This window comes from Dama dama, chromosome 19, assembly GCF_033118175.1.
Source record: "Dama dama isolate Ldn47 chromosome 19, ASM3311817v1, whole genome shotgun sequence".
In the NCBI taxonomy this organism is placed as follows: Eukaryota; Metazoa; Chordata; class Mammalia; order Artiodactyla; family Cervidae; genus Dama; species Dama dama.
The window spans coordinates 13,815,312-13,827,971 of NC_083699.1; the positions used below are offsets into that span (position 1 = coordinate 13,815,312).

General features: G+C 44.3%; 1 protein-coding gene across 5 annotated transcripts in view; it reads left to right on the plus strand.

Annotated features, from left to right (window-relative positions):
• SCHIP1 (schwannomin interacting protein 1) overlaps positions 1-12,660 on the plus strand; it is a 187,207-nt gene that overhangs the window by 134,440 nt on the left and 40,107 nt on the right. Inside the window, exon 1 of one of the 5 annotated variants that reach the window (XM_061168226.1) lies at positions 3,093-3,293. The exons of the other annotated variants lie outside the window; for them this stretch is intronic. Within the exon in view, the coding sequence (XP_061024209.1) occupies positions 3,216-3,293 (78 nt within the window). The 5' untranslated portion in view covers positions 3,093-3,215. Of the gene's footprint in view, positions 1-3,092; positions 3,294-12,660 lie in introns of those variants that run through there. 5 annotated transcript variants of the gene reach the window in all.

Consider the following 12,660-nt stretch of genomic DNA (forward strand, 5'->3'; position numbering starts at 1 on the left):
ACTGAAACAACTTAGCATGTGTGCATGCATGCTAAAATTAAAGTCAAAAGATAATAATTAGATGTATAGTTTTATGTACTGTACTAAGTCTTGTAATATCTAAGTTTTTATTGGGAATTCCCTGGTGGTCCAGTGGTTAGGACTCAGAACTTTCACTGCCGTGGCCTGGGTTCAATCCCTGGTCGGGGAACTAAGATCTCACAAACTGTGTGGCAGGGCCAAATAAATAAATAAATTTATTTATTTATTTATATTTTTTATAAATATTTTATAAATATAAATATATTTATTTCTTTATTTATTTATAACATAGCATGCATGTTAGCTCTTGATTATAGATAGCTCAATGGGCTAGATGCTAACCTAGGTAAGAGGCTGAAATCACTGAAATTCGTGGTAGGCCCCCTCCTTCAACCTGAGCAGACCCATGTTTACTTACCTCTTAAATGTATGTGGTTTCCAAAAAAGATTTCGGTTGAAAAGCACTCATATAAACTATTAATGTTTCCTTGCATGGACAACATTCCAAGGAAACATTGTAAGCAGCCCAAACCTTTCTCCTCTGTGCATGTATCTATTCAACAGCCATTCATCATCCACTTAACATGTGGGAGGTGGTGTCTAGATGCTGTGGGAAAAACAAGGTGAATAACACAAATTTCTGTGCTCTTAGAGAAAGGCTTGAAACTGTAACGGTGTTAGAGAAAAACCATTATCAGTCTAAAAGCAGCAGAGAAAACCTGAAAGGAAAGGTCACTGTACAGTGTGTTAGGTCACAACTATTGATGAAGGAGTTTTTATTTCATTGAGGTCTGATCCTCAGGAGACAGCAGTGACACGTGCTGAATGTTACAGATATGTGATTTAGAAAATAGTGTCAGCATTTGATATCATTTTTAAAAGCTACATTTGATTATTCTGTTGGGTACAGTTGTTTCTTACAGAGGCAGCCAGTAGGAGGCAGTCTCGCACACCCATTTAGAATATGGGCCACAGAAACAAATTCTGTGCTTCAAATTCTGGCCTGACAGTGGGCAAGCTGCTACCCTGGGGCACTTCCCTAGCCTCACCGATTTCTCACTCCACTGAGAAATGCAGCTTGATAATAATATCCACCTCAGAGGGTTCCTGTGAGGACTGAAGACAAATGTAAGAGGCACCTGTAACGTATCTGGCCCATAGCAGCCCCCAGTAGAGGGTATGCCGTGTGTGCTAAGTCGCTTCAGTCATGTCTGACTTTGCGACTCCATGGACTGTAGCCCACCAGTCTCCTCGTTCCATGGGATTCTCCAGGCAAGAATACTAGAGTGGGTAACTATTCCCTTCCCTGGGGGATCTTCCCACCCCAGGGATCGAACCCACGTCTCTTATGTCTCCTGTATTGGCAAGCGGGTTCTTTAGCACTAGTGCCATCTGGGAAGCATGTTAATATATGTCATGTAATAAGATGTGTGCTTCCTTCATGTTAACTAGCCTCCTTTGGCAGAGTTTCGTATGCAGAGGGTCCTTCAAAGTCGAGCATCCTTTATTTTAACCCCAGAGCCTTACCTCTGAGAAATTCTCTGGCTTTGGGGACACCCACTATATGGCAGTAATCAGTGACCAGCAGGACCTCTCAGGCCTGGAAGGTGTACTGGGCTTCTTGCATGCAGATGGTGGGATCCCCGCCCAGAGCAAGGGTCCTGGGGTCTGAAGGAGATTAAGACAGGGGAGATCTCTGCTAGGGAGAAGGCCTGCCCAAGGGCAAGTGTGGCTTGGGAGACACAACTCCATCAGACTGTCTGACAAAGGTGCAAGACAGTCTCAGGAACTGAGTTGGGGGATGAGGGTAGAGTTAAGCAGGGGTTTGGATGTGAGTTAGTGGCTGTAAAGTATTTACTTTATGGAAGTAGTGCTCCAGAAAACCACGTTAAGACAACTTTATCCTACAAGTCTTCCACAAATTGATTTTATTTTTTAATTTGTGGAGAGAAAATACTCAACAAGTGATGTGAGCACATCAGCAGAGGTGCAGATGCCAAAAGCTGTCTTGAACAGCATTTTGCCCTAGAACTCTGTCTTAACAGCGTTGAAGCTGGTCAGGAATTCACGTTGGAAAACCTATTGCCTAGTACATTTAGTGCTTCCTGTGAGGGCCTGTCAGACTGTAAGATTATGCTGCTAAATGGAGCCTTGGCCTTTTAATTCTTCTTTGACCTGTTTCTCCTGCACACAGTAACTTTCAAAAAAATACCGTGTATATATTTTAGTTTATGGCCGTAGCAACCTGATAACAAGGAGCGTGTGTTTGTGTGCACACTTGTTTGTCTGCTTCTTGCATCAAAACATCCTGCAGCTGTGGGCCTTTTCCTTCTCTGTACGTAAAGCCAGTAAACAAAGCCAAAAGCCATGGGAAAAGGGTGAAAAGAGCAGCAGCAAGGAACGTCCTCTTTTGTGAAAAAGCCCGCCACCGGCTTTTAGAGAAAAGTTGATGGATCTTTTTCTCCTGCCTATATTAATAGAACAAAGCAACGATTCTGGGGGCAGAGGGGTCCCTCTCTGTGTCGGAGATGAATTTCATTCTTGTGCTGGGGTTTCTCCCTGAAGGTGACACTTTCACGTTTGATTATTGGTTATAGGAAAAAGGCAAAGGGGAAAAGGCAAACCTCTAATCTTACAGGTTAACTTTTAAATTATACTGTTTGGTTTTGTCATGCAATACCCGGCTTTTAACTCGCCAGTGAAGTCTGCGAGGCAGGGCTTTGCATCTATTTTTATCCTGTACACTCTACCCCTGGTTCAGAATAAGGTTGCTGGATTCCTCCAGAACTCTTATCCACACTCAGCCCTGAAGCGGGAAGTTCGGGGGTTAAATTGGCTTTTCCTGGATTGAGGGTAGAGAAGGTGCTGGGGAGAGGCATCCAGGCAGGATCGTTCAGGGGAAGAAGGTGACAGCAGATGTGGAAAGGCTGGACTCTTAACCAGCCAAGTGTCAGGACAGAGTAAGCCTTTGAGAACAGCAGCTGCCCCTGTGCCGAGCCGGGACAGACCAGGGAGGCCGGGTGGGGCGGTGTCTTTGGGACTGAAGGGGCAAGGTCACACACAGCCGGACACAGACTCTTAGCTGGCTCTCCATGTCAGCATGAGCGGGAGCCAGGGTCCTGAGCAACAGCACCTCAGCCTCTCGGGATTCATGGGAGCTTATTTCTTAAGTGAAATTGTAAAGAGTTAAAAGGATGGATTTGGACAGTGATGGAATGGATGACATCATCAGTAAAGAATCCCCATTGGATATGGAGGGGAATTATAAAAAGGTAAGGGGGGAGAGCTCTTTTGTTTGTAAACAATCGGACCATTTTTCTAACTGGGAGAAAGATAACCCTTGAGGAGTGGCCAGATTCCACACTCAGCGGCCATTGCCATAATATATTCAGGAAAGCTCAATGCACAGAATCAAACACATTGAGTTGGGAGAGTACTTCTTTCTGCTTTTTTCTGCTTGTATTCATTAATATATTATAGCAGTAACTAGAATACACATGTTGTTCTCCTGAAGTTAAAGAAAAATTCTCTTATGTCTTTAGTTTCTAGTTAGGCTTTTTATGAAAGGAATACATTTTTAAATTATTGACATGTTGACAGTTCACCTGCAAGAAATAATTACTAGCATGTTTAATCCATCTTTCTAAGTTTGACCTTTTTTTTCAGTTTGATCTTTTTAAACAATGAAAACTATGAAGTTTTACTAAGAAAAGTGTGGGATTAAAAAAAAAAACTGGTACAGTATCTGCTAATTCTTTGCTTGCATTTTCTTTTGCAAGTCAGTAAATATATTTTTGGTATATTTTATATGGTAATTGTTTCATAATAACAGCCCCAAGTAAAAATAGCTTTAGTTATATGGGTGAGGTCATGAAATTAAACTACCAGTATATACTTGTCTGTCCACAGAAGGCTAAACACTATGTTCTTCCCCCTTATTATTTCCTGTAAGTCAAGTGTAGGTCACGACATAGCACAGTATGGAAAATGAGGGCCTGGAAAGAAAGACCTCTTTTCCCTCAAAAGCAAATGACCTAAAACAGTAAACCTTGCTCCTAAATTTTTAATTTGATCAAATATGTCACTAACTTCCCCCCCCCCCAGATTGAGATAGAAGATCTATCTGTCTTAATAGACCTTTATATATAATAATGTAAAATATGGCAGTTTAGATCTTATATGCATAATTGTGTGTGAGTGTGGGGGCTGTTTAAGTATATCCTTTATTTCTTAGGGCAGTTCAGATAGTTTCTTTTCTTTCTCAGAAACTGAGACTTAAATGTGTAAAAGAGGTTTAAATGACCTACAGTGTTGCTCTGTGTGGGTTTTGTCCTTTGTGATCCCCAAAAGGAAGTGAGGGCCCAAGGGGATAAATGCTCAGAGTCCTGAAACCCTGACACTTCTCTGATGTCCCCTCCTGCCGGACGTGGGTGTGCAGAAGATCCTTGGGACGCTCAGCAGCCAGAGTCCCTTACCCAACCCGGCTGAACAAGTGCACACTTCTCATGTTGCCTCTGTATTCAGTGCCAAGGACTGGTCGCATTTTCTCTGTCATAGCGCTTCTCAAAAAGGAAAGTGTAGGTCGGTTTTCACTTAGGAAAAATGAAAGACATGCCATTTGCTAATGCAGTAACAATAAAGTAATGACCACTGTAGTTTTATCTGCTTAGAAACAGAGAGAGCCCAGATGCCAGGAGTGGCTGAACCATGATCTGCGGGCTACGTGATAACAATGCTGACTGAAGTGTCAAACATGAAATGCTCAAGTAGCTTTAACACCTCAGCAACAACAGAACAGAGTTGCATTGTATCACCCTTTATCTCACTAAGGCAGTAGCACACCACGTGTGACTTTAGGAGGAATTGTATCTGAGAGGTTAGTACAGAAGACTACTAGATGAAACTTCTAGATGTGGAAACACCCAGAGATCAGTATGTGTCATTCTGGACCCTAAACCTGAGAGTCATTCTGTAGTCATTTTAACTTTTCTCTACCTTTCTCAGGCAAAGTGCTTTCAAATGTATACATATCATGGAACTATGAAGCCTTCATTATGCTTTAAAAAAAAAAAACTATTAGCCATTTCATTAAGAATGTTTACTGGAACCAGGTGATATGGGCCTTCTTTAAAACACAAAAGATAAGAAAGAAGTTACCTAAAATAAAAATCACTTTTCCTAATTAGAACCTTCCTTTTCTAAGTTTTTTTCCCTCTAACTTTTTTTTCCCTTTCTTTCTTTTTCTTTTCTTTCTTTCTTTTTTTTTTTTTTTTTTTTTTTTTTTTTTGCTGTTTGGTTTACTAAGTAGAAAATTAACTTAGATACTTAGATGCCATAAAGCGGTGGTCTGCAGGCTTTTTTGATCTCATATTCATCAGTAAAATGTTTTTGAACCCAAGCTGTTAACATACACGTATCCCACTCATAATTACACATGCATGCTGTGTCACTTCAGTTGTGTCCAACTCTTTGAGACCCTTATGGACCATAGCTCTCCAGACTCCTCTGTCCATGGGATTCTCCAAACTCTAAGATTACTGGAGTGGGTTGCCACGCCCTCCTCTAGGGGATCTTCCTGACCCAGGGATTGAACCTGAGTCTCTTATGTCTTCTGCATTGGCAGGAAGATTCTTTACCACTAGCGCCACCTGAGAAGCCCCATAATTACACGTATACCGCTGTAAAATTTCCATCTTGTGTGTATGAAACTTATACACTAGTCCTTTGGTATCCATAGGGGATTGGTTTCAGGATCCCCACAGATTCTGAAATCCCAGGATGCTCAAGCATGACATAGTATTTGCATATAACACACACATCCTCTTCTATACTTTAAATAATCTTCAGATTACTTATAGCACCTCTCTCTAACCTCTGAGTGCTCAGTCATGCCTGACTCTGTGACCCCATGGACTGTAGCACACCAGACTGCTCTGTCCGTGGGATTTCCCAGGCAGAAATACTAGAGTGGGTTGGCATTTCCTCCTTCAGGGGATCTTCCTGACCCAGAGATTGAACCCACGTCTCCTGTGTCTTCTGCTTTGCAGGCAGATTCTTTACCTACGGAGCTATCAGGGAAGCCTGCTTACTACTACCTAATACAGTGTAAATGCTATGTAAATAATTGGAAATACAATGTAAATGCTATCCAAATAGCTGCTGGATGCATGGCAAATTCATGTTTTGCTTTTTGGAACTTTCTGGAAGTATTTTTCCAAGTATTTTTGATCTGTGGTTGGTTGAATCCACAGATGCAGAATCTGTAGATGTGGAGGACTGACGTACACAAATAGGTATTTTCAAAACTAAGATGTTTAAAATATAAGCAAAAGTTTTAGTAATTTCTTCTTTCACCTCCTTATATTCTGAGGTCAGTTGTCCAAAACAGTTTTAAAATGGGTATTTCCCTGCCTGGGTACAATAGAATATCCTGTAGCAGTTGCACTAATAAATACCATCCTGTGTATAGGGATTATTTTACAAGGTTGTTTTAAAGTCAGGCAAACAGCCTTCAGGGGAAAGGTCATTTTACAATGACTGAAATTAGATTCCACCCAGGCAGAGGAAGGAAAAGAGTACGCATCTGTTTCGTTTCCTTGGGGAAGGTCCTGTTGGTAAGAAAGATGTTTCATTAAGGACCACTGGTTTATTCAGTAACAGTAGTAAGACTGTACTCAACAGAAAATACAGCTGAGTACCTAGAAAGGAAAACCTGCACCTTGGCAGAATCCGAGGTGTGAATGTTCGGTCCGTTATGGCCCTGCCTTGCTCTGAGCAGCCTCTGGCCCTTTGGTCACACAGGTCAGTGTCCTGGTCCTTCAGCTGTCACTCACCTAGAGCCCTTCTGGGTCCCTGGCGCTGTGCTCGGGGCCAGGATCACAGAAGGGAGGTTGGGGTTTCCCTCAGGGAGCTTACAGTCCACGTGGGGAGGTTCGCGTACAAATAGGCTGCCCTGAAATTGATGCCACCTGGAAGGAAGTTCAGATGGCCAGTGTGGACCCAGAAAAGGCACAGCCATGCCATCTCAGGGCGGGGCATAGATCCAAATTGTACCAGTGGGGGGGTGGCGGGTAAATCAGGAAAATTTAACATAAGATACAGCAGAGGACTGGCTCCCGCTTGGTCCCAGAGCAGAGCAAATGCAGGGAAGCCAGCCTGGCTTTCTGTCCCCGGGCTACTCCTGGCGGGAGGAGCTGCAGCCGTGTGTGGCTGGAGGATGGGCAAGCCGGCTCGCCAGGCAGGCTTTGTTTCTCCGGGGTGCCGTCTCCAGTGTGGTGCATCCAATTACGGTGAAAGATTAGGGAGGAGCCCGTGAAAAAATTAAAAGGCTGGAAGGAACAATATTTAAAGTGAAGCCACAGCTGCGCCTCATGTTTTTTTAAAAAGGTGAATGGAAATGACTGCTTGAGATAAACTGCAATAAACAGGAACCCAGAATGCCAGCTGCCATTCCAGACGAGCGCTCTGCCCGCCCCACGCAATTACTGGGGAAAAGCAGCCGTCGACCTCTGAGCACCCTCACGTCTTCCTATCTGTGAGGCTGAATGCGCTTGAGGAACTCCGTTGAGTTACTGAACCCTGGAGGACAGCCCCACCTCAGCCCCCCAGGGACAGTCTCTTCCACTCTCTGGGCCGGAGTCTCCTTTTCTTTCAAGGGAGAGATTGGCGGGGTTGGTTTTAGGTCTTGCAAATATGAAGCCTCTTGGCTCCCCGTTCCGGCTTCTTTGCATGGTATCACCTGGTTGGGGCACCGTGGGGAGCCGGCGCGGTCAGGGAATGGGTTGTTTCAGAACCCATAGATTTTCCGGATATATGATATGTGGATTTTGTCTCAGTTTAAAAAAGACTCACACACACACACTTTGTGGGAGGGAGAGTGCGGTTTATTTATTAACTGAGATACAATTCACATACCTTAAGATTCACGTTTCCAAGTGTACACTTTAATGGTTTTCATTATATTCATAGGGTTCTACAAACCACTGCTATCTAATTCAGAATGTTTTCATCAGCTCCCCTCCTAAAATAAGCCTGTTCCTGTTAGCAATTACTCCTAATTCCTACCCGCCCACTCCCAACAATTATTAATCCACTTTCTGTCTTTATAGATCTCTCCTGGACATTTCTGGATCTCTCTCATCCCTTTCTCCACTCTTCTCAACAACTTACCCCCACCCCTCCCTTTAATATTAACAGCTGGACCATTTAATGAGTTTCTCTCTGGGTCAGACACTGGGTCAAGTACTTTCTATATAGTATTTTATTTCATCCTTAATACAACCTAAAAAATAAGGTACCTTTATCCCTTTTTTTCAGAAAAAGAAACTGGGGCTTAAAGTGTTTTCATTACTTGCACTGTTAAGTGTCATAGTGAAGAGGTTAACTGCGGTCTCCTTGGCTCTAAATGCCCTGCTCCGGGCTCCTGCACTCCTTCCTGGTCACGCACATGTGTTTAACTCTCCCAGATGGGCAGCCCACCCTGACGTGGGAGGTAGGGGACCCAGCTTCCTGTGGTTGATTGTAGTTGGGCCATTTCATCACCTTGCAGTGGGTGTTTTGAACTGTTGTGTTCTGACAGTGATACCAAATGACTGAGATGGTTTTACAGACTTATGAGATGTTGCCTGTTAAAAATAGAGTCCCAGATAACACTGTCCCGTTAAAAGTAGTCTCTGAAGGCAGTCATTTGAGAAAAGAAGAGAGCTGAAGGTGCACCCAGCATTTCTGTCTGCCTTCTTTTGTTGATGTCCTCTCCCAATAGCTGGAGGAAGAGGAATGCAGTCAATAGGCCAAACCATCCTCAGGATTAACCAAGATTTTAAAAAAAAAAAAAAATCTCCATCCTCTGGACTGGTATCCCATCACTTTTGATGTTGGCAAATTTTTAAGTAAAATAGGTGTCAGGAGGCTCCTGGGCCTTGCTTGGATACCCGTCCTGGACTTGATCCAAGGATAGCTCTCTCCTGAGTACTGATGTTGATTGAGCAAGCCAAACCCAGGCCTCAACATTGCCCAACAGCCCGGCCTGACATCTAGTCCAGAGGACTTGTTTAGGCAGATCAGTGTAGGGATGCAAAGATAAGAGATTTCAACAGCACTTCAGGAAACTTTTCTGGATTGTTTAGTATAAGCGTCTGAAATAGAAAATGTTAGAAAGACAAACTGAAAAAAAAAGCACCCAGATTTAATATCCATTTCAGTGATACAGTGAGAAGATACCTGGTTATTTAACTTACATTTCCACTAAGAATCAAAAAGCCTTTCCCAGGGGATGAAATCAGAGGCAAATAACCTGCCCAGAGCAAGTATTTCTGCCCTTGCCATTCAAAAGCATACAATCTGTATTCTTACAGAATGCTGTGTTCATATTTTGATCTTGTGACAAATTCGTAGTTGTTTCAGTGAGAAAATAATTAGAAAGTACTATCAATATTTGGGGGGGGGTTGTTTTTATTTTTTGTTTAAAAGAAAATTTTCTGAATTAACAAATAGTTTGTCCTTCTGGTTCCTAATGTTTAAAAGTCTCAGACTCCTTCGCACTTGAATGCTGCCTTTATTTTAGAGTAAAAGTTCCTTTCTTAAGGAGAGAAATAAGAGTCACTTTTATTCTCCTAAAGGAAGAGTTCTTTTCTGCAGGGAGTTCCAGAATCCCAGTTGCATTCCCTGGTAGATGCTGCTAATAGCAATGATGCCAGACATCACTAGGCAATGAAGCAACAGGCACATTAATCGCTTCAAAACAGGCATCCTGTCAAGGCCTCGGCAGAGAGCAGCCAGCTACCAATGCAATGCACCTGGATCCGGAGTTTGGACAGTCCACAGGCCACACAGTCGTGCTCAATCGAAGAAGTACCAGCTTTGTGCCCTGTGTAGCTCCTTGATCGGTTCAGGTGTTTATGCTGTGGTTCTCAAGGTGTTTGAGCCAGCAGCATCTGGGAACTTGTTAGAAATGCACTTTCTCAGCCTCACCCCAGACCTTCTGAATCAGAGAAATAGTGTCTGGTTTTGCAAACCCTCCGGGTGATTCTCATGCATAATCAAATTTGAGCACTGCTGCTTTAAAGAAACTTGTGAGCAGAGAGAGAGGACCACGTTGTGGGGTCCCCACCTATGCACTTCTCCGTTTGGCATGCTCGCTTCACAGTGAGGTCCCTACAGCCTGAGTTTCTTCCTGGGCCTTGGGGGACCAAGGTTTCCATCAGCTCCTGGAATAATACAGCTGCTAGCCCTCAGGAGGTTTATCCTCAATGGCACATTGCTTTCCTTTTCCCCACTGGTGGAAAATGTTTATATCATCACTTTAAAAGACATTTCCTGAGACTTATGTGGGACACCTAGGTGAAAGATGGGAGAAAGAACATTCATGCCCGGAGGCTTCTTGAGCTTAGAGAGGGAGAGAGGACCTTCTGTGAGCCAACTAACTCCTCGCAACTCCTAGAGCGTGTTAGATATGCAAGGTCTCAAGAATGGGGTTGATATATATACCCTACCGTGTGTAAAAGAGATAGCTGGTAGGAAGTAGGTACATACACAGGGAGCTCACCTCTGTGACCTAGACGGGTGGGATGGAGGCGGGGTGGAAGGGAGGCTCAAGTGGGCGGGGATGTATTTATACATGTAGCTGATTCACGTCATTGTTCAGCAGAAACTAGCACAACACTGGAAAGCAGCTTTGTGTGTGTGGGCTAAGTTGCTTCCGTTGTGTCTGACTCTTTGCAACCCTATGGGTTGTTGCCCACCAGGCTCCTCTGTCCTTGGGATTCTCCAGGGAAGAATACTGGAGTGGGTTACCACTTCCTCCTCCAGGGGATCTCCCCAACCCAGGGATCGAACCCGCATCTTTTACATCTCCTGCGTTGGTAGGCGGGTTCTTTACCACCTGGTAAGTCCAAAGCAACTATACCCCAATTTTAAAAAAGAAAAAGAAATGCAAGCTCTCCTGCCCATGCTAAATCAGAACATAGATCCCCAGGTGGTTGGCATGCACCCTGAGGAATAAGAAGCCCTGACAGAGTTAACTTAGCAACCTTAGCGAGGCAGGAAGGAGGCTGCTGGAAGTGGTATCTTACAGGATTTGTAGTGAATTGTACTGAGACAGCATGGTGAAATAAGCACATCCAATAATAACAGGCTATTTCTGTTCCCATAGTGAACAGGTAGATGTAGGAAACCATGGAGCTGGGGAGGAGGGGAAGATCAACCCAGGGAAGAGATGGAAAACAAGAAACCAGGGAGAAATGTTTTCCTTTCCCATAACTGAATCCCTTCCAGACTCAGGTTGTCACTGCGCCTAAGCTCACATCTGCCTTTGTTCCCAAAGCGCCGCAGAATCGTTTGCATCAGCTTCTCTAAGCCAAGCTTCCTTACGTGTCTTCCTGCTTTAGGGAGTTTAAGGAACCCCTTCCTCTGGGTCAGGCGTTTTCCGGCTACATGGGACCAGCATCTGTGCAGGGGTCAGAAGGAAGCAGCTGCTGGCAGTGTCCTGAGCACCAGCTGGCTATAGGTTTAGGCGCAGGATGTTGTGTGTTTCTGAGAACCCTGGTGGGCCTGCAGCTGCCCTCACAAAAATACAGTGCGTCAAATAAAGTTTAGAAATGTGCAAAATACACAATTTTCTGCTTATAAATTTATAAGATCAGCATGTGGAAGACTAGGCGGCTCCTGCATCAGCGACCAGATGCTGCGAGCAAGGTGAACAGAACTGAGAGAGACGAAGACAGGACCGGAGGAGGGGTGTGGGTAACAGGTGTGTAAGGACTGGGTACAGCCACATCCCAAAGAAAGTATGAAAAGAACTTGGGATGGACCAGATTTGGAGATGGAAAGAATCTGCCTGCCAGTGCAGGGAGGCTCAAGTTCAATCCCTGGGTTGGGAAGATCCCTTGAAGGAGGAAATGGCAACCCACTCCAGTATTCTTGCCTGGGAAAATTAATTCCATGGACAGAAGATACTGGCAGGCTACAGTCCGTGGGGTCGCAAAAGAGTCGGACATGACTGGGCACTGCTTTTACTGAAGCCCGTCTTGACTCTTGCCGAGTTTGGGGAATTAGAACAGAACAATGGTGCGATGGAAAAGGCTGAGCCCCGGCGTTTGGAGCATCGAAGGGCTCAGTGGTCCATGTTCTGAGATCTCGGCTCGCGTGATGCCCTCAAAAGCCATTGTGAGTCTTATCTGCCCAGGCTCAGGGGGCGGCAGTAGGAAATTCGGTGACAGGCGAGGACAGAAACTGCCTGTGACTGGACAGTGGTGAGTCTGTGAGAGCATTTTCACTCTTGATGAGGGTCATGAGAGCCATTCTGTCTCATAGTGATGAGCCGCTTCTCCTCAGGTGCCCTCTTGCATTTTGCTAGCAACATCGATTTTAGATGTTTCACTTTGGTTTTATGACAGTATTTCCCAAGGCTGTCTTAGGAGTGGACGTGACTCAACTTGCCATAAACACAGTCGGAGAGTGTAGTTTTGTGTTCACACCTCCTTTTCTAGTGCACTTTGCTGTTCTCCACCCTGGGGCATCTTTGGGCTTTGGTGGCTTAGAGGACATAATTGCCCTGCAGGTATAATTCCTTAGAGAACAAAAGAACTTCGGAACTATACGTGCACACACGTAGACTTAAAAAATACCTACAACCTTGAAGTT